The 26201-nt window shown below is 58.6% G+C and overlaps 1 protein-coding gene across 3 annotated transcripts in view; it reads right to left on the bottom strand.

The window, feature by feature from the left end:
- The window catches only part of SEMA3F (semaphorin 3F), a 107873-nt gene that overhangs the window by 33103 nt on the left and 48569 nt on the right, over nucleotides 1–26201 (bottom strand). For 2 of the 3 annotated variants that reach the window (XM_039481609.1, XM_039481610.1), the window contains exons 3-4: nucleotides 4242–4402; nucleotides 505–567 (exon numbers count right to left, since the gene is read on the bottom strand). In XM_039481609.1, the coding sequence (XP_039337543.1) occupies nucleotides 505–567; nucleotides 4242–4402 (224 nt within the window). The remainder of the gene's footprint in view (nucleotides 1–504; nucleotides 568–4241; nucleotides 4403–26201) is intronic. The other variant, XM_039481611.1, reaches the window with a different exon arrangement.

Genomic DNA, 26201 nt, shown 5'->3' with positions numbered 1-26201 from the left:
AGGTGTGTCCCATGGGCAAGATTTCTGGGGGGTGCCTCTGCCCCCATATCCACATCCTGTCCAGCTTGGGCCCTGAGACATCCATTGGAACGGGAGGACGTCCCCAGTTCTCAGCGCCCTGCCATGGCCACTCAGCCTCCCAGCACAACAAGGACCGAACTCAGACCCTCCCGCAGGTTGAATGATGGAATGATCACCAGGCCCAGGCGACCTGGATCCTCTCCCCATGGTTGATTGGTTACCATAGCAACGTGCCAGGGAAAGGTCACACACACGTTCCCCTGGTGAGCCAACGGCCTCTTAAACCACGTGCCAGTATCATAACGCTGGGGTGCAGGGCACCCAGGTGGAGATTCTCTGTCACCATTACAGCCTGTAGTCCGTCAGCTGACTCGACGAGTGTGGATCTCCAAGAGCTAACCCTGAAGGAGTACCCGGGCCGGCTCTCCATGCCTGCAGGTGTCTTTGCCCAGCCCCCGGATGCGTGCCCCCAGAAGGACTCACGTTGTTGTTTTTCCCCGACAAGACGCACTCGTCGATCCGCTGCTGGGACGCAGGCCAGTGAATCTGACAAAACAACAGATGCCAGGTCGTCACCTCGGGTGTTCCACCGGGTCTAAATTTCGATCAGGCTGAACCCACGCAGCCGAGTCCTGGGCCCCTCAGAGAGCTCCGTGCCAGGGTCTGCTACCAGCTTCCCAGCGGGAACAGCCAACAGCTCAGCCAGCACAGGGCTGCCCAGAGGATTCAGGGGGCCTGGGGCAAAGCTGGGGAGCTGCGGCACTTGTACTCATCCGGCGGTGGTCTGGGTCTTCGGCGACATTTTGGCGGCAGGGGGCCTTCAGTTGCACTGCATCTTCAGCAGAACTGAAGGGTCCCCTGCCACCGAAGACTGGGACCGCCACTGGGCCAGAGCTCACGGGGCCCCTGAGGGGCCCGGGGCCTGCGGCAAATTGCCTCACTTGCCCCCTCCTCTGGGCAGCTCTGGGCCAGCACACGGGGATCAAACCAGGACCCTGCATCTCACTGTGTTCCAGGGGCTGGGAGAAGCCGCCCTGGGCTGACAGACGGGGCAGGTGAATTCCCTTCTCCCCAATGGTGGCTCCACTTCTGGCCCACTGAGAAGGCGTCTCCTCCAGTGGTGGACTTAGAGTTAGTTGGGCCCTGTGTGCAGCTTCATTTTCACCATCCCCCTTGGGACCCAGCCAAGAAAAAAAACATTCTCTCTTATCTCCCCCCTTCGCGTTTTTCATTCATCCTTCTTCTATAAATAATGGGAAGTACATGAAAATAAAGTGAGGAACCTTGATTGGGGCTGGGGGTTGGGGGGCAGGAGGGAGTGCAGGCTCTAGGAGGAAGTTTGGGTGTGGGGTGTGGGCTCTGGCCTGGGGCAGGGGGTTTGGGTGCAGGAGGGGGATGGAGGCGGGCGCATACCTTGGATGGCGTGGCTCCCAAAGTGACCGGCGCACACACCCCTCCGGCAGTGGCTCCTAGGTGGTGGGGGGCCAGGGGGTCTTCGGATGCCGCTGCCCGCAGGCACTGCCCCCACAGTTCCCATTGGCCGGGAACTGCGGCCAGTGGGAGCTGTGGAGTCGGTGCTCAGGGCGGCAGCAGCACGCAGAAACACCTCCTCCCCCAGGGGCCGCAGGGACATGCCATCTGCTTCCGGGAGCAAAGCAGCATGGAGGCAGGGAGGCAGAGCGGGCAGGGAGCTGCTTTAGCTCTGCTGCGCTGCTGCTGGCATGTCTCTGCATGCCCCTTGTGGGGAGGGGGGCAGCGGGTCTCCATGTGCTGCCCGGGGTGGGGGCAGTGCACGGAGCTGTCTCCCCCCAGCCAGGGGCCCGCACCAGCCGGCCGCTTCTGGGAGTGGTGTGGGGCCACCAGCCATGGCATGCAAGGCAGCCTGCCTGTCTGAGCCCTGCTGCACCGCCGGCTGGGATTCAGGAGCAGGTTGTCAGATATTTGTCCTGCATTTTGGGGACCCCCCTGTTGTTGGTTTGTTTCATGGTAAATCTGCTCCAGGTCTCCTCCACTGAAGCTCAGGCGCCAGATTGGGGAGGTGGCCCAGAGGTAGATAAAGGACCCAAGAGGGGCTGACAGCCTTCCCGCTCAGCATATCCTGCCCCTTAGCCCCTCCCCAACCTCGGGCATGGACCTACAATCTGCTGCTGCTGCTCCATGCCTCCCTGTTGGCCAGTCCTCAGGAGCCACAGGCCGGGGAAAGCTCCTCCAGAGAGGGCCCAGCTGAGCCCAGTCTGATGGGCCAGCAGGGCACTTGTGAGGGACCTGGGAATGCTCTGGGGGTGGCTTTGCCACATGAAATCCCACATGCAGTACTAAGAGCTGAGAAGAGAGGAGGCAGGGTCTAGGCAAGCTCATCCTCCCCTCCCCAACAGCTCCATCACCACACGGCCATTAGGGTTACGAGGCATCCAGTTTTCGACTGGAACGCCCAGTCAAAAAGGGACCCGGGCGACTCCAGTCAGTGGTGCAGCAGGTCTAAGGCAGGCTCCCTGCCTACCCTGGCTCTGCGTGTCTCCCAGCAGTGGTTGGCATGTCCCTGTGGCCCCTAGGCACAGGAGCGATCAGGGAAGCTCCACATTCTGCCCCTGTCCCCAATCCCAGGTCTGCAGCTCCCATTGGCCTGGAACCGCAGCCAATGGGAGCTGTAGGGGCGGTGCCTGCAGGCACGGGCAGCATGTACCACACAGAGCTGCCTGGCCATGCCTCCGCCTAATGTCCAGACATACCGGCCAGTTCCAGGAGCCACGCGCAGCCAGGGCGGGCAGGCAGGGAGCTTTAGCCCCGCTGCGCCGCCAACCGGGAGCCACCCGAGGTAAGCGCCGCCTGGACGGAGTGATCCCCATCCCGCACCCCAACCACTACACCTGGTCAGAACCCCTTCCTGCACCCAAATTCCCTCCCAGACTTCATACCTCCACCTGCACCCCAACCCCCTGCCCCAGTTAGAACCTCCTCCCACACCCAAACTCCCTCCCATAGCCTGCACCCCACACCTCCTCCTGCACCCCAACCCCCTACCCGAGCCCTAAGCCCCCTCTCGTACCCTGCCTCAGCCCACTGAAAGTGAGTGAGGGTGGGGGAGAGTGAGTGATGGGGGGGGAGGAGAGGGCTGGAGTGAGTGGGGGCAGGACCTCAGAGAAGGGGTGGAGCAAGGGTGGGGCCTTGGGGAAGGGGCAGGGGCAAGGGTGTTCTGTTTTGTGCAATTAGAAAGTTGGCAACCCTAATGGTCGTGTGTGGGTGTGCTGGAGGTGACACTGGTGCTCGTCAGTGGCGCCTGGCTGGCAGCTCAGTGAGAGCAGCCCCCTGAGGGCCTCATCAGTTCAGAGGTTTTCCTGCCCATCTCCAACTGCTGACACTGTGCCACAGAAAGCAGCTGCACTGGAGTACTCAGGCTGACTATGGAGGCTGGTGTTTTTACTGGGTGGCCCAGCTACTCTCAGAGCAGGATTAGCCAGCGCAGGAGCACAGGCATCGGAGCCCTGTCTGCTCTAGTGCTTCCACTCTCGCTAGCACCAATGGGGAATCTTCAGAGAGCTCCCTGCAGAGCCAGCCCATGAGGCAAGTCTCCACTTAATGCTCGGCCTCTCTGCTGAGACATCAGAAAGAGCACTGGGTCAGGGGGCTTTAGGGAGACCCTGACTGAGACAGGAGCCCATTTCTCTGTCCCCAAAGAGACGGGAAGGGCCGTAGGATTGAGACAGTCACCACTGGGATGGGCCAGCTTTGAACCCCAACCTAGAGAAATTTGTACCTTATTCCTAGTATGTGTTTCTCTGGCCTCAGCTCCCAGCCATTGGGCGGGTTCTGCCTTTGTCCACTAGGTCCAAGACCATAGCTATCGGATCTGTCCTCCCCACGCAGGCTCCCATCACCGAGGATCAACCTTCTCAGGGATCAATTAAATAGCTGGAGCTTCCTAAGTCAGTCAGCAAAGGGCCCCGACTGGCTCTCGGCTTTGCAGCCTGCCAAGGTCCTGGGGGAAGTGCACACTAGAACTGGACAGTCCCCAGCAAGGGTCTCATGTCCCTGGGTCCTGGTCTCCCCCTGGCAATGACTCAATATAAGGTGGAACCAGGCAAAGCAGGGGATGGATGGTGGCTACCAACTCATTTCACTCCAGCCCAGGGGCCTAGCATTCTTCCCCCTCCTGCCCCACTTCTCCAGCCCCTCATCCCTTGCGGGCCCCCCAGGCCGGGGCAGGTTGGAAGGGCCCTTACAATGAGGGGTTCCCGGTTGATGTCGTGCAGGTCCAGCGAGAGGATGTAGTCCTTGCTGCCCACGTACATGCGGTCGTGGTCCTCGTCCTTCAGCAGGATGCGGTAGTCCGTGGAGTTGAGCAGGAAGTTGAAGAAGTGAGCGGTGCTGGTGGCCTTCAGCTCTGCAGGCAAACACAGATGGGGGGGTCAGGCTCCTCCCGGCGGGACTCTGGGTGCAGCAGCATCCAAGAGAGCAATGACCCCTGACCTCAGAATTAGTCAGCCCGCAAGACAGAGCTGTGACGCCCACCATAGCCTCAACAGCCGCAAGGTTCAAACCCCCACAGCTTTGGGGTGCAATAGGACTACGTCACACATCCCAGGGTCTGCCCTGCTAGGCTCTGAGCGCCCGACCCACACGCCAGGGCCCTGCCAGGCTCTGAGCTCTCAAACCACACATCAGGGCCCCCAGCCTCTGAGTGCCCAATCCACACACCAGGGCCCCCCAGCCTCTGAGTGCCCAACCCACACACCAGGACCCCCAGCCTCTGAGTGCCCAACCCACACACCAGGGCCCCCCAGCCTCTGAGTGCCCAACCCACACACCAGGACCCCCAGCCTCTGAGTGCCCAACCCACACACCAGGGCCCCCAGCCTCTGAGTGCCTGAATCACAGGCCAGGACCCTCCAGCATTCCCTCCTCACTCCTGGACTGATCTTCCACCGATCAACCACAGGCATAAAGTAGCCCTTCTGCTCAGGCCCGGGCACCTTAGGCCAGGCAAGGAGAGGGCTGGCAGGGGGTTACAATGACCCAGGCCTGGGTACCCCCGGTGCTGGGCAGGGATGGGGCTGGCAAGGGATTACACCATGTGGCCTGTGTTTAACATGCTCCGCAGACTGACCATCCTTAAACTCAGGCTGGCCACTGTCCTATGGGACAGATCTGAGCAGCCCCACCCCATCCCTGCCCCGTCCCTCTTTGCACCTCCACCCACCCTTCCCCCACCTCTGTTAGTTCTCCTAAAGGCTAACACTTGACACGCCGACGGCACCTTTCACATCAAGAGATCCCAGCCCACAGCCCTTTCACTCATGCCTATAGACACCCAGGTCGTGTCATCAAGCACTGAAAGGCAACCATATCTAGGGTGGGACGTGTCTACAAGCCCGCACAACACCACCCAGGAAGCAGAGAACAATCCTGTATCCCAATGAAATTATACAGGAATTTCAGCCTCCCTGGGGCATTGGGGTCAGCACTAGTCAGAGGGGAGCGCACCCCCCCTCCCATTTCCTGCAGCAGAGTGCCCTTTAGCACCACACTGGGTTATTGGGGCCAGAACCGGCTCGGAGAGCACCCCCTACTGAGCCACCCGCCCCACTCCCTGTGGCACAGTGCCCCCTAGTGCTGCACTGGGGCACACACTAGCTCACAGGGGAGAGCGCCCCCTACTGAGTCATCATCACCTTTTCCTTTAGCCCCTGGGGTTTCCATGGAGACCACGGTGCTCTTCCAAACAAGCTCCCCTAAGGACGCCTGGATCACACGAGACCTGACAGATGGCCTGGCACAGTGGGACAACCCCTTCACATGCTGTCACGGTGCAGGGCACTGGGGAACCCCCCACAGCACAGCCCCTGAGATAGCCAGTGCTTGTTCACTGCCCTGCGGCATCACTTAGCACTGTGCGCCTCAGGATGGGCAGAGCTGCTTGGGCTTGAGAGATTCATGGCTCAGCCAGTGGGCAGCTAAATGCCAGTGACCTGCCAACTTATCACTCCCCCATCCCCGCTGGCAGCCAGCCATTTCTGCAACCCACACCCAGGAAGGTCCCCTTGGCAGACGGGGCAGTGCCCTGCTCAGGCTGGGGCCCTGGAAGACAGAGGGCCCCGTCCTGCCCCAAGGCATTGGATCCTGCAGACATTGTGAGGGCAGCTCACACCCACTGATCTCAGAGCGGGCAGCGGCCTGCCCACTGACCAGATAGGAATGGGGCCCAGTCAAGCTCCTGGCCCCTTAGAAGAGGGGCAGGCAAAGCCATGGCCCTGGGGGATGCAGAGGGCAATGTGGACTGCAGGGGTGAGATCTCCAGCAGGGCCCATCTGGGTGTCCTTTCCCTGGCAGTGACTGGCACCCAGGCAGCGGAGCCAGGTTGTGCAGTGGGGGGTGGGCGGCCGAGGCCCTTGCACCTGGCCCTGAGGCATTTCCTGCAAATCCCTTTGGGAGTCCAGACATACTAGAGATCTCAGCATGACAGGCTGGCAGCAGCTGGGCGTAGGGCCCAGCACAGGTGCCCGTTGAGCTTTGTCAGGAATCTGTGCCCACAGCTGCCAGTCAGTGAAGGCAGGCTGCAGGGAAAGGGGATTCTGTGCCTCCCCAGAGAGCTGGGTCGTAAGGCAGAGCGGACTGAGCATCAGGGTCTATGCCCAGCTGTGCCAGGCACTGTCAGCAATTGCCTTCCCCCTCTGTGCTGCTTCCCAGCCTGTGGGTATTTAAGACTGGCAGCCTGTGGGGGCAGGGACTCTCTCGCCAGGAATTCTCTCACTTGTGTACGTGCAGTGCCCGGCACAATGAGGCCCTGAGCTCAGAATAAGGGTCTGGCCCCTCGCACCAGAAAGTCAAGCAGTCAAATACTCTGGCTGGCCCCATGGCAATGTGGAATATTATCATCCATCCATCTACCCCTGTACATACACACTCATCCATCATCCCTGTACACATCCATCCATCCATCCCTGCACATACACACTCATCCATCCATCCATCCGTCCCTCCCTGTACATACACACCCATCCATCCATCCCCGTACACATCCATCCATCCACCCATCCCTGTACATACACACTCATCCATCCATCCCTGTACACATCCATCCATCCACCCATCCCTGTACATACACACTCATCCATCCATCCCTGTACACATCCATCCATCCATCCATCCATCCGTCCGTCCCTCCCTGTACATATCCACCCATCCATCCATCCATCCATCCCTCCCTGTACATACCCACCCATCCATCCATCCCTGTACACATCCATCCATCCCTGCATATACACACTCATCCATCCATCCCTGTACACATCCATCCATCCATCCCTGCACATACACACTCATTCATCCATCCCTGTACACATCCATCCATCCATTCCTCCCTCCCTCCCTATACATACACACCCATCCATCCAGGAGGCAGGGCTGGGTGGCACAGAGATGGGTGGCACAGAGAGAACTCATTGAAGAACCCCAGCTCAGGACACTGTCTGCAGCAGGTGCCCCCGCACGGGGTACAGGAGTGGGGAGGGGGGAATATTGGGAGCCCCTGGTTTGTCTCTGAACAACCCCTCCCCCATGCCCCAGCACTGCCAAGGACACCGCTATTTTTGCCACGCTAATAGCCAAGCTGCTTGTACTGGGAGGTGTGTGTGTGTGTGTGTGGGGGGGGGGGGGTTGCCCAACACCTGCCTTGCTGGATGCCAGGGGATCAGCTAGCTCATGCCCAGGCTACTGGTGCAGGATTCCCCCAAAAGGCAGATCTGTGCCCACTTTCCAGGTCAGATCAGCCCCAAGGCCCCCTCTGGCTGGGCTCCCATGCCAGGCAGGCCCAGCCGGCCCCAGGTGCACCATCGACCACAGCAGGACTCTCCTATCTGCCGGGAGCTGCCTCAACCACCCTGCAAGGGAAACAAGCCCCACTGCCTGGGCACCAGAGCACCCACCTGCCCGCTCCCTGTGGGCACTAGGGCTGCAACCCCTCATCCCACCACAGCCACCTCTGCTCACCCTGGACGAGCAGCACCGAGCCCCCCGCCCCCTCCCACGGCACAGAGGCATTAAACCCCCTACGGGGCGTGGTGTGACGGGATCCTTAACGACGCCTGCACCCTGGAGCCATGTGTCACCCCCAAGCCCTACTGGCACCAGCTCCCACAGACACCATGACCACCATGTGCTGCCCTGCCCCGGATGGAGCCAGCACAGATGTTAACAGGGGATTCGCCCTCCCCTGCCTCCTGACTGTCACGGCACTCCTCAGAGAGCCCTGTTCACCAGCAATGCCAGCCACACAACGCCGAGTGGGCCGCACCCCATGCATCTTGCCAAAGCGTACTCATACATCAGCCAGAAGATCAACCCCCGGGCCTGCCGGGGCAGCAACCATGGCTCCGTGCCAATGGGCACTGGCCAGGACTGAGCCAGACTCCTCACTCCAGGGGCTGAGCACCACGCATGAGTGCCAGTCCCACCCGGCTGGCTGCTGAGGATGGGTAATGCTAAATACAGCAGTGATGCTACCGCCCCAGCTGATCAGCGCTTGGGAGACCCCCTCACTGGGTGCTGGCTGACTGTACTCAGGATGGGGGGTCTCTGGGAAGAGCCCCGCACAGCTATCCCACAAGCTGCATGGCATGAATAGCTCCAATGCCTGAGCTGGCAAAGCCATCCATCCTGCCATCCGCACTTCCTCGCCATAGTTTAGAAGCTTCCCAGGTGCACACCTCTGTACTTCTCCCCATCTGAGCGGGGCCTTTTGGGACAAATGCCAGGAATGCAGTGGCCTGGAAGGACTGGGTCCAAACCACAATGAGGGACCAGATCTGACTGAGAGCTCAGCATGCTGGGTGAACCCTGAGAACCTGCCCTGAGGTGCCTTGGCAGGAGCTGCTGGGTGTGGAGCGTGTGGGGAAATCTGGCCTTACTCAGGTGCCTCATAGGTGGAGAGCTCTTCCCAAAGCCAGGGCACACCTGAGATCTCCTGCCCTCAACGGAGTGACACCAGTGATGGCTCCATCCCTTGACCATTTAGGCTGAATGCTGCTTGCTAGTCTTTCTTTCTTTCTTTCTTTCTTTCTTTCTTTCTTTCTTTCTTTCTTTCTTTCCCTCCCTCGCTCTCTGGAGATGGATTCCCCCAAGGATGGCAGCAATGACCCTCATGCCCTTTTATCTCTGATCAGCACCAGCACACTGAAATCATGGGCTCTTGAGACTGAAGAACTCTCTTGATCCACCTTGTGCTGAGCTGTGTGGAAGGACCTGGAACCCGTCCAGGGGAAGGAAAGCCCAAAAGGACAAGAAGAGAGAGAGTGGTTGAAAGGACAAAGAGCCGACCTGGGTAAGTCTGTAATGTCCCCATGGGGTAGGTTTGTCTCTCATTGTGGGAGCTTCTCTTGGCATCTAATGAGCCCCACATGCAATGTTGTGAGCCGGTGAACCAGGGGCGCGGGCACTTTATATTCTAGGAAGGAAATATTCCCCCTTGGGAAGTTATTTTTAGCCCGAGTGTGGGAGAAACGACTGAGAGTATAATGAGGGTCATGAATATTCACGTGCTAAATGAGGCAGACAGATGGAAGTCAGGAGTGCTACAGATGCTTTGGGCAAGAGCCAGGTTTTTGTAAGCACACAGTGTCACTAGCACTACACTGGGACTCAGTCTGGTTACATTATCCATCCCTCTGTCCAACCCTCCATCTGTCCATCCATCCATCCATTTGTCTCTCTCTCTCGCTCTCTCTCCATCCCTCCATCCATCTGTCCATCCACCCATTCCTCCCTTCCTCCATCTGTCCATCCATCCATCCAGTCAGCCAGCCAGCCACAGGTCCATTTATACTCCCATCCATCCCTCAGACTTCCCTATCTTCTCTCCCTTCCAGCCAGCCAGCCCACCCCTCCTGCCATGGCACACCCAGGAGGGAGCAGCAGGGAATAGCAGAGTCCCAGGCCAGATTACATCCATGGGCCAAAAGCAACATCAATGGGCTAGGAAAGACCTGCATGTGGGATGTGCTTAGAGGGGCACTGCAATGATGCCACCTGGATCGTTGGCCAGGGACGCTGAGTGATGCCACCTCTCAGGGCATGTCCCAGAATGCCCATCAGGAGCTGGGCAGTGTGGGCAGCCTGCAGCTGGCTCATCCGTACAAGGCGTACGCTTCCATTCACCAAGGGCACCCGACGCTCCACAGGAGATGAGGGATTCCTCCCAGCAGTGCGCCATCAGCACTAACCAGGACGCCTGTGGCGTGAGCTCCCTCTCTCCAGCCCCAGCCTCACCCAGCAGGGGGCGTTGTGGGGAGGGGGGAAGGAACGCTGGCTGGGGGGGGAGCTCCTGGCTACTCCAGCCCCAGCCTCTCCCAGCACAGGGTGCTGCAGGCAGGAGTGCTGGCTGTGTGGGAGCTCCCAGCTATGTCAGCCCCAGCCTCTCCCAGCAGGGGGCGTTGTGGGTAGGGGGCAGGAGCTGGCTGTGGAGGGAGCTCCCAGCTACTCTAATTCTTTCTGGCAGTGCCCCTCCAGTGCCAGCCAGGATTTAGACATGCAAGGTCCCTCACAGCCATACCCTAGCAGTGCCCATAGCATGATGGGCAGAGTCAGTGTTGGACCCCCAACCTGTGTCACAGGGACACTTGTGCTTCGTTCTGCTCCCCCACTGCTCGGTTCTACCATGTCCCAGCCCTGACAGCCCCCCACAAACCCAGCTTCGCCCCATCCCAAAATAGCATGGGGTCTGGACATCGGTTCCCTTTATGCACTGATCAGGGTGCATCTTCTGCAAGGTCTTAGTAACCCAGCTCCTGGGACTGTTCTGGGATGGCGTACAGCACTGCCAGGCACCCGCTTGGCTCCCATCCCAGCCAGCTCTCTGCATCGCTCACTGAAATCTGAAATCCCCCAGGTCCCCGCACTGGCCTCACATAAGTGGGGAGGGAGTCCCAAGAGTTTTGATTCGATCCCCTGCCTCCCAGCCAGGTCCCCTCTTCCCTGCAAACACTGAATCCAGCAGCACACTTGCAGGCCTGCGACCAGCAGTGCCCTTTGGATTTCTCCTCTGCATCGCTGCAATTCCAGCTCTGTTGGGTACGGCTGAAATAACAAGTCCCATCAAGGTCATCCAAGGATGTCCACGTGCAAGAGATGCCTCCAAAGTCTCTCCAGAAAGGGAAACTTTCTTTTGACAGACTTCTTCTCTACTCCAGTCCCAGCATCTCCCAGCAGGGGGCGCTGTGGGGAGGGGGCAGGAGCACTGGCTGTGGGGGGAGCTCCCATCTACTCCAGCCCCAGCCTCTTCCAGCAGGAGGCGCTGTGGGGAGCAGGGCAGGAGATCCTCTAAGTGGTTGATGAATGCACCGACTATACCTATATGGCTACACAGGCTGTGCTGCGAAAGGGCACAAAGGGGATGTAGGGCTATTTTCCAGGCCCCACCGGGCAGGGGTCCAGCGCGTGTCCACAGCCTCTCCGTCCTGGGTTATTATGATGGCAAAGCACTCGGCGATTTCAGAGACCCCCCTGCTTCCAGGGCTCGTGAGAGCCCCACAGCGCCTAGGAGAGCCTGCGGGGGAAGCTAGGTGCTGATAACAAGCTACATTTCCCTCCCCTCCCCACAGCCAGACAACCCACACCGGGCAAAGGCTCCCCAGGAGAACCAGTCTCCAGTGCAGTCCCCTGGCTGAGTGAATGGAAGCGTGGTCTGTGGGCAGATGAGCTGGCACAGGCTATCCAGACAGGGTGTCCACGGGCATCTCAGCTACACTTCCACTGGGGGGAGTGTTAGACAACTCATCCATGCTCCCTCAATGCCCCACCTTTCCTGGCACCCTGCCACCAGGGTTCGTCCACTTCGATCTCCTCCAGGGCTGCTTCCAAGCCGGACCCAAAGCCATTGGGGCCTTTCCACAGAAAGCAACGGGCTCCAGACCAGCCCTAAGGTCATTCACCCCAGCCCCTTCAGGAAATCCAGGCCGAGCCTGGGGTGGCAGGGAGGTGGAGGGCAAAGGTCGGGGGGGGGGGCTGGAGGGTGCAGTCAGTGGGCATGAGTCCCTGGGGATGGGAGGAATAGATCCCTGCCCCGTCTAATGGGGGGTGGGGCGAAGAGGGCAGGAGGAGTTGGGAGGGGGCGGAGAAGTTGGGTGGGAGAGTTGGGAAGCTGGGGCGAATAGGGAGGGGACAGAGGGGAGTTGTGAAGGGGCAGGGGAGCTGGGGGAAGTTGCGAAGGGGAAGTGGGGATTTGGGGGGGTAGGTGAGCTGGGGAGAGTTGGGAGGAGTGGGGGGCAAGAAGGAGTTGGGAAGGGGAAGGGAGGGCCAGTGGGAGTAGGGATGGGGCAGGGGGGAGTTGGGAGAGAGCAGTGGGTCTGAGGGGAGTAGCGAGGGGGCAGGGAGAAGTTGGGAGGGGTAGGGGGCTGAGGGAGTTGGGGTGGGTAGCAGAAACTGAGGAGAGCGACAAATCTGTATTGGATGCTCTCTCCACCAGACCCCAGTCCATCTCTATTCCCGGCCCAGCCCCAGCCCCCAGGCCCAGCTGCGCCTTGGGGGCCCCATGCTATGACCATAGATCTCTGGAGGCCCCCCCCCCCCGCTCACCCCGGTGCCCTAGTGCACTACCTGGGAGCTGCCTGCCCGACTGCCACAGCAGGCATTGCCTGGGGGGAAGGGTGTGGGGGGGCCGTGGCAGGGGGCTGGCACCCTGCCCACTGCAACATCCCAGTGTGTCCCTTGCTGGGAGCAGATGCCTTTGTCCTCACTCTTCCCAAACAAACATCTGGCATGGGAGCTGGTGGGTGGCTCCCACATCTGGTTCCCAGCTGGGCTGAGTGATCGCCCAAGTAGGAGATGCAGGAAGGGGGGCCGGCAGCCTCGGCCAGCTCTGTTTATGTTGTGTGGCGCTTGCTGCTCCAACATCCTCCCTAGCTGCTGCTACTCTACAGGCAAACGGGGGCCCAGCTGCCCCTCGCACGCTCCTGCCACGCCCCTGCTCCCAGCCCTGTCCACAATCGACATTGTCCTAGCTGTGCCCTCCTCCACAGCCCCAGGGCTCACAGCTCCACGGTGTGCCTGGGATATCCAGAACCTGGCATGGCAGCACCAGACTGGGGCTCACTCGGGCTCTCAACTCCCTGCGCCACCTCCATGCGGTGCCCATCCCTGGATTCATACAGCACAGGCAGTGCCCGCTGGCAGAACCACTCCCCAGAATTTGGTGCAGATGCGGCTCATGGCACAGGCTTGGAAGGGGGCCCTGGGCAGCGACATCCCATGCGGATCCAGAGACCCACTGGGGCCAGGCGGCAGGACAGGGCAGAGCAGAGCCTGCAGCACAACTAACATCCCTTGGACCTGGAGACCAGGACAGGGGCCACTCTGCCCGCACCCTATCTCCAGCCAGCCTCTTGCCTGCCCAGCCTGTGTGTGTGTGTGGGTGCATGTGTGTTCCCAGCCTCAGTGCACATGCGTGTGTGCATGTATTCCCAGCCTCAGTGCATGTACACGTGCGTGCATGTACATGTGCGTGTTCCCAGCCTCAGTGTGGGTGTGTCTGTGTGCATTCCCACCCTCTGGGTATGTGCATGTTTCCAGCCTCAGTGTGGGTGTGTCTGTGTGTGCATTCCCACCCTGTGTGTGTGTACGTTCCCAGCCTCAGTGTGCGTGTCTGCGCGTGTTCCCACCCTGTGTGTGTGCATGTTCCCAGCCTGTGCATGTGTCTGTGTGTGCGTTCCCACCCTGTGTGTGTGTGTGTGTGTGTGTGTGTGCATGTTCCCAGCCTCAGTGTGTGTACGTGTTCCCAGCCTCAGTGTAGGTGCATGTGTGCGTGAGTTCCCACCCTGCATGTGTCTGCGTGTGTGTTCCCAGTGTGTGTGTGCATGCATGCACCACTACCACGTCTCTTAAAAGCACAGTGCACTAGTGACGTAGGAGTTGGAACATATTTTCTGGTACCATGCCTCCATCTCCCCCTCTCTGCCAGCCCCAGTACCCCACACCCTTCCACAGCCCAGACAACACAGACTGTACAAGACTGTAGTAAGGTCGGCCTATAAAAGACACTCTTGGCTTAGCCGTCCCGAGACGGAGTGTGGGGCCCAGCTCTGTAGCTGGGCATAACAGACCAGACACCCTCTGTTTCGAGATCTTCTGCCCTAGGGTGTGTCTGAAACCTGCTCTTGTGATATAGTGTTTGAGAGCAGGGTCACTGTGCCCCAGCTGTGTGTGTGTGCATGCATACAGATGCCCATACGTGAACACTCACACATGCAAATGCATGCACACACATCATAGAATCATAGAATCACAGGGTTGGAAGGGACCTCAGGAGGTCATCTAGTCCAACCCCCTGCTCAAAGCAGGACCAAACCCAACTAAATCATCCCAGCCAGGGCTTTGTCAAGCCTGACCTTAAAAACCTCTAAGGAAGGAGATTCCACCACCTCCCTAGGTAACCCATTCCAGTTCTTCACCACCCTACTAGTGAAAAAGTTTTTCCTAATATCCAACCTAAACCTCCCCCTCTGCAACTTGAGACCATTACTCCTTGTTCTGTCATCAGGTACCACTGAGAACAGTCTAGATCCATCCTCTTTGGAACCCCCTTTCAGGTAGTTGAAAGCAACTATCAAATCCCCCCTCATTCTTCTCTTCTGCAGGCTAAACAATCCCAGTTCCCTCAGCCTCTCCTCATAAGTCATGTGCACACACACACACACATGCACGCGCACACACACACGCAAGTGGGAAGTCGAACCAGCCCAGGGACGTGTCTATTTTGTTCTTCCTCCAGCCACAGGAAAGGAAGCAAAACAATTCTCTGGTGTGCTCCCAAATGACAGTGGTTAGGGGAAGTGAGTGATGCGCCGTCCTTGGCTCCCAGTGGGCATGCCCTCTGTCCTGTCCTAGTGCACTGTCCCTTCTGTGACTGCCAAGTCCAGGCTAGGCCATGGGGAGCCCTGGACCCCCAATCTGGGAGCTGAAAAGCCAGAGGGAACCACAGGGTCTGTCTGTGTCTCACAGCTGTGAAATGAATTCTGCTTTTCCCCTCTACAGCATGGCCCTGGCCCCTCTGCCACATGAGGCACAGCAGGACCTGACCCATGCTGCCACCCAGCTCCTGCTGGGGCCACTGAACGTACTAAGGCCAGGTCCACAAAGGAGCTGATTCCTAGGGCAGCGAGGCACCAGAATATCTTTGAAGGTCTGACTGTGGGACTGGGTACTAAGGTGAAGAACAAGCAGCTTTGCTGAGTCCAGCCTGTTGTGCTCTGTGCAGCCAGCTCCGCTCTCCCAGCCCCCCACCCCCCAACCAGGTTGGGAATTCCTCCCATGGCGAGTGGCAGGGCTGATCCTCAGGCAGTACAGGCAACAGGGCGCAGCTTACCAATTAACCCTTTCCACAGCATTTCTGGCATAGGGCAAAACCCCTACCGGGTCTGCAAAGGGCAGCCTGGGAAAGGGCTGAGGGGAAGCCGTGTGTGTATGTGTGTGTGTGTGTGTGTGTAGGAACAGTTTGTGTGTGTGCAGGAACAGTGTGTGTGTGTGTGTGTAGGAAAAGTGTGTGGTTTTTTGTGTGCAGGAACAAAGAGTGTGTGTGTTTGTGTGTCAAACAGAAAAGGACCTTCCAAGAGGTGCCTCTTCCAAGAGGTGCCTCTTCCAAGAGGTGATTAACCCTGCCGCCCCGGGGCAGGGACTGCTCTACTCTGTGTCTGTCCAGCACCAGGCACAGTGGGGTGCCAGACTGAGACCAGGCTGGTGCGACCAGCATGCACATAAACAATAATTGAAGCTACAAGGAAATACTCGAGTGTCCATTTGACACCTTCCCTGGAACCACTCCTTAGCTCTAGACAAGAACCAATTAGAGTGAATTAGCCTGTTCTGCCTCACTGAGGTAGCCCTGGCGATACTCTCCCCAGGCGCGGGGGCCTGACAGTTCAAATGAGGGGCACCGTCCCTTTAAATTAGCAAAGCCATCAGGAAAGTAACGGACAGGCATGGAGGCCACCCCTATCACTGTGCCAATGGCCTGGGCAAAGGCTGCGGCAGGTTTTCATTAACTCGGGCGTTCCAGCTGGGTGATGTGTGTGAACAGGGCACAGGCAGGCAGGACGGGCATTGTGCTGGCAGACGAGAGACACAGCTCGTCCTAGGGAGAAGAGCACCTCTGGAGACCTGGGTGAAGAATGTGTGGAGATGTCCCACCTGCGACCACATCTGGGGTTAGCAGTGGGCAGAGACAGAGGCTGCACCAAGCCTTCCAGTGGGCTTGCAGACCTATGGCAGGCTCCTGGGGATAATCCACATGTGGGTGGGATGGGTCTGGGTGGGTTCATGGGATGGGATCTGCGGCTCCTGGCCGACGGGGGAGATGCACAAGTATTCGTGACTCTTTTTCTGTGAGCGCTCGCCCATGCAAATTTTCCCACACCAGCGTCAGAGGGGTGCAAAATGCCCCTTGCCAGTGCAGTTTGTGGAGGCCTGTCCACACCTCTGAGCTCCTGCTCTTCTTCCCTCTCTGCTTCCCTTTCCATGACCCTGATTAGGGATCTCCCCACACACCAGAACTGGCTGCAATTATTTTGTTATCACATTCGTTAGACAGAGAGCAACTTTCCGAGCTTTCGACAACAAAACCAAACAGGAACAGGACAAATTGTGCTGTGTGTGTGTGTATGTGTGTGTATCACTGCAAGGCACTCACGCGTCCAGTGATTCACTGCCAATGAGAGCCATAGGGCCTATGAGCCTGACCCACTGCCTCTGCCAGTCCCTGGCCCACTCAGCCAAGCGGGATGGTCAGAGTCCTGCACACACGTAGGGAACCACCTGCCACCAGAGCTATTGTCCCGGCCCAGACCCCCTTGCTCCCTCCCTGCCCTGGGACAGGCGCTGACCTGCCAGTGAGCCTCACTGCACCCAGGTTCCTTAGCCTCTCCCCTGCGGACCCGGCATCACTGGGTTCACGCCGCAGAGGGGTGCCAGGCTGGGGACTGGGTTGGGCTCAGAGCTCACAGCATGCCTCGCTAACAGGCTTGTCTGACCAACGCGGGTGCCGGCGCTGCTCATGCTCAGGCTGGAGTCTGGTTTCCTGGGCTAGCCTGCAATGCCGTCTGCATTCACAGCACCCCACACACAGCCTGCAACCTTCCACTGGGGGTGCCTTCACCAGGAGCCTGGGGTTAGCACTGCCCCTCAACTGGCCACACCCTGCCCCACAGGGCCAGCCCCGGGCATGCTGCCCCCACCCGGGACTGGGATAGAAACCTGCTGCCTGTTGAGCCCAAGGCAAGATTCTCAGAGCTAGCATGGGGACACAGCGCCTGCTCCCTGGCCATCGGCCTGCGCAGCCTCCTCTCAGCTGCCCACGAGACTCATGCCAACCACAGAGCCACAAAGGCTGTGCTCCCTAGGGCACCTCTTCCCACCGACTGGCCTGGGGAAGGGCTGCAGGGCTGCAACCCCTCCAATGTCCTGTCAGGGGCCAACCACAGCTGGCCGGGGCTAGTGTAGGTCCAGCTGGTGGCATCCTGGCTGGGGCTGGCAGTTGGGGTGGGTGTGGAGCAGCTCAGGGATGTACCTGCTCGGCCGGCCCCAGCCTGACCCCCTTATCACCACCCACGGTGCTAATTCCCCACTGATGCTCCAGCTACTGCTGGCCTCTCCACCAAATCCCTGGAGAGCCCCTCACCGCCTTCTCAGGCCTGCTCCTGTTGCTCTTCCTGCTGCCAGGACAGGAAGAGGTTCTGAATCCAGAGACTCCCCCAGTTCCTGTGACCCCCCCACCCCCTTGCAGGACAGGTGCAGGAAATGGGAAGGAGACGCCTGGGGGAGCCGGCAGTGACAGCTCCACCTCCGCTCCCGCAGAAGCCCCGTCCATGCTCAAGTGCCAGGGTTCGAAATGGCTTCCCCCGAGGCCTCCAGACAGTGGTTCCTGAGGAGCCACACCGCTCAGAGGGGTAGAGGTCTCCCCATTACGCCCCTCCCAGTGCGGGAGGCTGAGGCAGCTCTCCTGCTCCGCCAATGGGCCTGCCCAGCTCTCCCTGGGGCCCAAATTCTACCCTCCTTGCTCTCTGGCTGTGCTGTGTGGGAGCAGCAACCTGTTTTGGGCACTCCCTGCTAAGCTCAGCCTTTGTGGGGGCTGGGAAGGAAATCTCCAGCTCTCTTTGTCTAGTACCTTGTCCTTAAAGCTAGGCCTGTGGGGCCAGAAGCTAACGCTGCCACAGGAGGGTCTTAAGGAGCCCCCACCTGGTGCTCCGGTGGACCGGACGCCCAGGGAGACGGGGGGAGGAGGGGCATACAGAGGGGGTGCCGAGCAGGTTCTGAGGGTGTGACTGCGCACAGTCCGGTCTGGTTTGGACCCAAAGGGGTACACATGTATCCCAGCAACCTGTTTTGGGACACAAAGGCAGGGAGAGGATCGAATACAGCTGCAATCATGGGGGGAATTTCAGGAGTCAGAGTGTGGTTACCAGGAAAGCCAGTGGCACTAAAGTGCCAGGCAGTTTCTTGTGCCTATTCCCAGAGTGCCTAACAGACCAGGCACACCCCAGGAGGCTGGGGGCTGCACACACTCAGACCCCTGCCCCAACTCAAACAGCTCATCTGTAAGATGCCATCAGCCCTGATGCCAGTGGGCGACAGGGGGCAACACTCCCCCTACTGAACTGCCAACATCACTTCTTGCAGCCCCTGGGTTTCCTTGGGCATCTCCCAGCCCAGCCTGGACATTGCCACAGCAGCTGGCAGCATGTCCATCATCTTCCCAATGACTCATCCCTTCCTCCTCCAGCAAAGGGCAGGCAGGATTGGGTGGGTGACGTGATTCTCAGCGGTGCAGGGAGCCCAGGGAGCGTAGTCCGCCCAAAGCAGGGAGTGGCAGATTTTTGCCTCCTTGGTTGACATGTGAGTCATCGGGAGCTGGAAAATGGGTAGGAAGAGTCAGGGGAACAGTCGGCCACTTCCCTTTCTGATTCGAGCAAAGTCATCGGCAGTTTCCTTTCTGGGCCGTGCCATGGTCACCTCCGCTGCAGGAAACACAGGCACAGGATGTGAGCTCACCAGGCTCCTTTGGCCATGACGGTTGGCTGCCCTGTTTGCGTCCCCAAGGTGTCAGGTGGGTGAGCCCCTTTCCTGACCTCCGGCAGGCCGGCTCGTGGGGATAGTGTGCTCCCCAGGGGACCCGTGGATGCGTGTCTGGATAATTGATGAACTCAAGTTGGATTTATTCAATACAGCTGGCCAAGGAAACCCAACCTGTGACAGCAAACAAAAGCACAGCAAAGACAGGGTTTGTTTATGGCCCTCGGATCTGTTTTCAATAAGCTATAGCCCTGGGGTGATGGATTGTTTGCGGGTGGCAGGTTTGTTGACATTGTTTTAGAGCTCGAGATCCTTGCTGGGAGAGCAGGGAAATTCAGGGGGCCCAAGGCAACTGCGCTCGGGCTCTGGAAGGTGCTGTTCCCCGCTGCCTGGAGAGGGGGATCCAGCAGGAAGGGGCCACCAAAGTACAGGGCCTCACTATCCCAAGGCCTGAAATCTGGACTCCAACCAGAGGCGTTTTAATATCCTTGGCCTGGGCCTGGCTCCTTGGCACTTCGCCTTGGGGGGCAGGAGTGTGAGGAACACCAGGGTTTGCATCTGCCCCTCCTCACCCCCAGCACGGGTGATCCTCTCTATCCACAGCGTGCCCTCTGTGTGTGGGACTGGTGGGGCGGGGCCAGCTGTGTGTGTGCCAGCCCTGCCTGTTGGCGATCTCTCAGCCCCGAGTGGTGGTCTGATCTGCTGCTCAGGCGGAGCCCTGCCAGAGAATGTTTCTCCTCTGTATCCTCGCCTGTGCAGATGGGCATCCAGCAGCCCAATGAAGGCTGGGCCGTACCCCTCCAGCAGGGGCGCCCTGGGGCCAGTTTCAAGTGAGCACAGACACCACCTGTGGACTGCCATGAGGCACCAGGGCTGTAAGAGTGGAGGCTCAGTCCTCCCCCTGCAGACTCTGACTCCCCCAGTGCCAGGCTCCCTATCCTGACTGGGGGGGCCCTGAATGGCCCCGGGACACAGACCCGCTCTGGGTGCCAAAGCAGCGGTGTGTGGAACGTCCCGCCCACTGTGCGCCACAGCACCCCAAATACACACTGAGCTGCTCTCTCCACTGGGAACTGAACTGCCCGTCTGTGTTCGGCTTGGCCCCAGGGTAGCCGCGGAGCCTTATAACGGAGGAAATGCTGTAGGTTCGGCTGGGCCCATCACATCCCTGCAGAACACGATGGCAGCCAAGAGGCGTCCCCTGGCTCGGGCCAGCAGAGGTAGGGCTGCTCCAGGATGGACGAGGCCAAAATCCCTTCTTGTCCCAGGTGCAGCAGGAAAGGGAACCGGGGCCACCCTGACCAAGGTCTCTCCTCAAGAGCTAAATTTAGCCTCCTGGCCCTGTGGTGAGCGAACACGGGGATGCTGCCGGCAGAGCATTTCCTGCAGCCTTGGCCAGGAGAGCGGCCGGCGGTGGGGACCTGGACGGACTCTGCCACAGCTTCTCATGCTGCTTTGCTTTTCAGAGAGAAGAGATGCTGGCCACTGGGTAAATTCCAGAGCACTGAACCTGGCCCTGCAGACTTGCGTCCACACCAGCCAGCAAACCCCAGTACTGGGGGAGTCCAGCCTGGGTCCCTAGCAGGGAGCAGCAGATGCCCTGGCGCTGCATCACAAGGCCGTTCCGCTGCACAGTGCTATGGTGCAAATACCCCCATGGCTTTCCATGGACCCACAGGCTCCTCTGCTTTCCTCCACCCACTGCCCTGCTTGAAGGACGATGGGTGTCAGCAGCTCGGCTGCATCTGCTCTCTGTTCATGGGTACCACGCCGCAGCATGAGGCAGATGCCTCCGACGCTTGGGGGAGGCTAGACAGCTAGCGGAGCCTCCATGCAAGCTGGGGGAGCTGCATGCAGCCTCCTGAAGGGCCATGGGCTAGTCCAGGCTAACACCCATCCTTGAACTCAGAATGAAACTGAGGCCCTGTGAGACTGAGGGTCTGCCTACAATGGGCCCTGGAGGTGTGGCTGCAGCCCGGGTAGACACACTCGATTGGCCCTTCTCTAGCCAGATCAAAGCTTGCTTGAGAAACAATAGCAGTGAAGCCATTGAAGCCGGGCGGGGAGATCCTGGTGTGTGCGCCCAGGGCCCTGGGTAAGGGAGGCTAGCCTGTGCTGCCATGCCTTCGCTGCTGTTGTCATGCGAGCTCACTCGGGCCTGGCTACATGGGCTGCAGTCACAGCTCCCGATTGCAGCGCAGATAAACCCTCAGTCTCGCTGGGCCTTCATTTCCCTCGGTGCAATGGGGATAAGGGCACAGTGCTGTGAGGACACAACCTCCATGGCCACCCCAGAGCCTAGACTGACCAACCAGCCCTGAGCCGGCCTGTTCTCTGCTGCCACTGCTCAGCTCTGCCTGCTGGCACCTCTCGCCCTGCCTGCAGATGCAGGACATGCCAGGACCCTATTCCTGGTAGGCCGCATGCTCCCCTGCAGTTCCACAGCCAGACGCTGCTGCTTGACCAGGGGTGCCTTTCGATGCACAGCCCGTCCGTGTGACAGCTCCATACCCGGCATCACAGTCGGCATCACAGTCTGCATTCGGAGCCAAGGGTCGAGAGTCAGCGAGGGGCGACTCAGCAACTCCTGGGAGGGGAGGGGAACAGGGTGCAGTTACCCCCTGCGAGGAGGGAAAGGACCAGGGAGGCTGGGATTTGAGAAAAGAACGAGTGGGCGAACGGCTGTGTGGGCAGGGACAGGTGGGGTGAGGATGGGAGGGGCCGTGGTGAGCAGATAGTGGGGTCTGAGGACAGGCAGGCTGAGGTAGATCGGGGGGAGGGGTGTACAGGGGTGTGTGAGGTCAGCCAGGCTGGGGTAGATCGGGGAAGGACGTACCAGGGGTCAGGCAGGCTGGGGTAGATTGGGGGAAGGGTATGTGACAGAGTAGGGAGTATTAACTTGGTAATGTTGCATGGGAGTTTTACTAGTTTACTGTCTTCTGTTAACATGGAGCGTGCCTCCGTTTCCTTGAGGTACTGCACCAATACTAGATGGTGGTGGGAAATAAGGGAGTGACTTCACTGATGGATGATACTTGATGGCCAGAGGTCTCAAACTCCCGGCTCGCGGACCATCTGCGGCCTGAGAAACTCCCGACTGTGGCCCGCAGAGGAGAGACAGGAGTAGAGACACAGGCAGACACTGCCGACAATGTCTGCTGTAGGCTCTATCCCCCATAGCTCCCATTGACTGGGAGAGAGGGACAGAGATATCATCATTAGTTGCCCGGCAGAGTCAGCCATGGAGACAGCATCACTTTTTTCCACAATGAATACAAACAAGTCAAAATACTGAACACGACTATCTGATGCACACCTTGCTGCAATCCTGAAGGTTTCAACTGCTCAGTCACGGAGGCCAAACATCAACAAATTGACAGAACTGAAGCGTTGCCAGGTGTCTGGCAAACACTAAAAACTCTCTGGCAGGCGGAGAATTGTATAAAGTTGTAATGACAGCTTTATTATTTCTAAGAAATTCAAAATAAAAAATACAATATAAACATTTTATTTTCTGAACACCATCTACAGTGACATTATTGGCCCACAGGGAGGATTTGAGGACTGGCACTGGCCCTAAGGCAAATTGAGTTTGAGACCCTTGACTTAAACAATGGTGGCTGCCCTTCATAAGCTAAGCCCAGGAGGGGATTGGGGTCAGGTGACACCTTCTGCCCAGGAAACTGGACAAAGGCTAGAGAAGGGGCCGAGGAGTGGCTGGGTGAGGCAGCAGAAAGGGGTTTTGGTTGGTTCAGCTGGCCGGGGAAATGTACGTGTGTGTGTGTGTGTGTGTGTGTGTGCGCGCACGCGTGTGTGCATGCGGAGGCCCAGAACCTGGATCTGGGCTTCCCACCCCCCAAAAGGGACCTGACTGAGGGGTTCTGTTTTCTGTACCTACATACAAGCTCTGCTTTAGACTGTGTTCCTGTTATCTAATAAACCTTCTGTTTTATTGGCTGGCTGAGAGTCACGGTGAATTGCAGGAAGTGGTGGGTGCACCACTCCCCCACACTCCTTGACAACTGCTGGCAGCGGTGGGATGTACTGCACCCTGTGGATGGCACTTCCTGCAGTAAGTGACTGGGGAGCAGTAAAACGAAGGGGGATTAATAAGAACCAAGCATGCTGAAGGCTCAGAGAGGAGCAGTTTCAGGAGGCGGAGGAGCTACACTTAACTCCTGGGAGTATGGGACCAATGAGAAGGACTGTTGCAGTAACGGGGTCCCCCTGGGGACTGCTGTGAGCGATTTCAGGGGTGGAGGAATCTGCAGCTTGACCCTGGGAGAGAGGTGGTGACCTGGAGAAGGGTTGGCACAGTAGAAGTTCCTCCTGGAAACAGTGGGGAGCTGAGAGCACACAAGCCTGCGAGTCCACAACAACTTGGGAACAGCAGGGAGATGTATAACCATCTCCTTAAGAGGGACCGTGTAAAGCTGTGCAAGGAGAGGGGGCTTCGCAGAGGGAAGGCCACCAAAGCACAGGTGGTTGCCCAGCTGGAGGAGAAGGATTGCTTGGAGGAGCTGATTGCTGTCCCTGAGGGAAGCAGCCCGGCAGATGCAGCATGGGCACCAGTGTCTGTCCCGACTAGGACTGGTCAGACTGCTGCCGAGGGCACTCTGAGGCCCCTCCTACCTATGGCTTGGGGAAGGGCTAGAAGCAGCCAGGTGAACCCCAGGGACACCGTGACCCCCGTGGCCAGCAGGGGATCCTCATGGCCAAGCTCCCCGCTGGAGCTGAGGTGGCTGGAATGGGAAAGAAGGAGCTGGAGGATCGGGAAAAACAGCAGCAGCATGAACTGGAGTTGGCAAAGTTTAGGAGCAGAGAGCCCCTTGCTGCGGTGAGTGAAGGGGGACCCAGGACTACATGGAACTTTGATAAGCGCATCCTGGCCCAGTTGAAGGAAGGGGAGGACATAGATGAATTCCTGATGGCCTTTGAGAAGACCTGCGAGCTGCGCAGAGTTGACCCTGCAGACAGGCTCCGGTTTCTCACCCCCTTACTGGACCCCAAAGCTGTAGGGATGTACAGCCGAATGGAAGGGGTGGAGGCAGGGGACTATGAACTGTTCAAAAAGGCCCTCTTATGCGAGTTTGGGATGACTCCCAAGGCGTACCGGAAAAAGTTCTGGAGTCAGCTTAAAACCCCTGAGGACACATATCTGGAACTGATCCTCCAAATGGAGGGATATGTCCACAAGTGGTCAGATGGGGTCCAGACTAATGAGGACATGGTTAAACTGGTTGTACTGGAGCACCTGTATGAACATTGCCCATCTGACCTGAGGATATGCTTGGTGGATAAAAAGCCAGAGGACCTGCAGAGCACAGGGCAGCTGGCCAACGAGTTTGTGGACAGCCAGTCAGGTGGTAGAACGGAGGAGTCCCAAAAGAATAAGCCCACCATGGTGCAGAGAGAGAGTCAACCTGGGAACCCCCAAAGGGGGAATGTGGGGAACCCCCTCTCTAGGGGAACAACTGGCACCAGAACCAACCGACCAGCTCGAGGGGACCAATGGAATGTCAACTGTTATTATTGTGGGCAGAGAGGCCACATATGGACCCAGTGCCCCAAGCTCAAGGACAGACTGAGCAAATTGAACCCTCACAGGGTTAACTGTGTAGGGACCCAGACGGAGGAGGGGCAGGCTTCCCAGGCTGGCAGCTTACCAACTGCTCAAGAGGGAGGAGTCTCCCAGACCAGCTCCTCTGGGAGACTTGATGGTCCGGACTCAAGGTTCTCCATTTACAGGGTAGGCACAGGGCTGTCCCTGCAGAATGAGAGCATTGTTCCCCTGGAGATGGATGGGAGGAAGGTCAATGGATACTGGGACATGGGCGCTGAGGTGACGCTGGCCCTGCTTGAGGTGGTGGCTCCAGATTTGGTGGTGCCCAATACCTACCTGACCCTGACAAGCATGAGCAGGATCCCATTCAAGGTGCCCGTGGTGAGGGTACATCTGAAATGGGGGGCCAAGAAGGGCCCCAAGGATGTGGGGGTGCACCATCATTTGCCCACTGAGGTGTTGAGGAGGGGATGACCTAGAGGATTGGCCAAGCAACCCCCAGAATGCCCTAGTCATGACCCATAGCCAGAGCCGGTGAGGGGCACTACACCCTGACATCGGGGAGGATACCTCAACTGGAGGTGTAGGACTCCACGCTGGTGGGGAGGGAGTGCCCAGGGACAAGGCTCAGAGGGGCTGTGGCTTCAGACCCAGCCGGCGACACGGAGCAGGCCCCCATCCTTTCCCCAACTGCTGAGTTCCAGGCCAAGTTGCAGAAAGATCCCTCCTTGCAGAAGCTAAGGGACCTGTCTGGCCTCAGTGCAGCACAGACCATGGGGAAAGGCTGCCAGGAGAGGTTCCTGTGGGAGAAGGGATTCCTGTACCAAGAATGGGCTCCCCCAGGGGAAGTGGAGTCATGGGGGATCCAAAGACAGCTGCTGGCCCCTCAGAAGTATCGCCGCAAGCGACTGTACCTGGCCCATGACATCCCTTTCTCAGGACACCAGAGAATCCGGTGTACCAGGCAGAACTTTTACTGGCCTGGAGTCTTTAATACTGTCCAACATTATTGCTGATCCTGTGACCCCTATCAGAGGATGAGAAAGGCCCGGGACAAGGGGAAAGCGGCTTTGAGACCTTTGCCCAGCACAGAGGAGCCTTTTCAGAAGGTGGCTGTGGACATAGTGGGGCCTGGTTGGGGAAGAAATACATTCTGGTGGCGGTAGATTTCACTACCCGTTACCCTGAGACAGTGGCCTTGTCTTCTCTCGAAGCAGACACAGTGGCAGATGCGCTGCTGATCATTTTCTGCCAAGTGGGGTTCCCCAAGGAAGTCTTGACAGACCAGGGATCCAACTTCATGTCAGCCCTGCTCCGGTGCTTGTGGGAGAAAAGTGGGGTCCAGCACATCTGGGCCTCAGCATATCACCCCCAGGCCAGTGGACAGGTTCAATGGAACTCTAAAGATGATGCTGAAAACCTTTATGAACCAGCACCCACAGGACTGGGACAAGTATTTACCTCACCTGCTGTTCGCATACAGGGAAGTGCCCCAGGAATCTACCGGGTTTTCACCTTTTGAACTGTTATACGGAAGAAGGATAAGGAGGCCCCTGGACCTAATGAGAGA

The sequence above is a fragment of the Mauremys reevesii genome, linkage group 7 (assembly GCF_016161935.1).
Source record: "Mauremys reevesii isolate NIE-2019 linkage group 7, ASM1616193v1, whole genome shotgun sequence".
Taxonomy (NCBI): Eukaryota; Metazoa; Chordata; order Testudines; family Geoemydidae; genus Mauremys; species Mauremys reevesii.
Note: the sequence above shows the minus strand (reverse complement) of the source record. Positions and strands in the feature narration are given on the sequence as shown.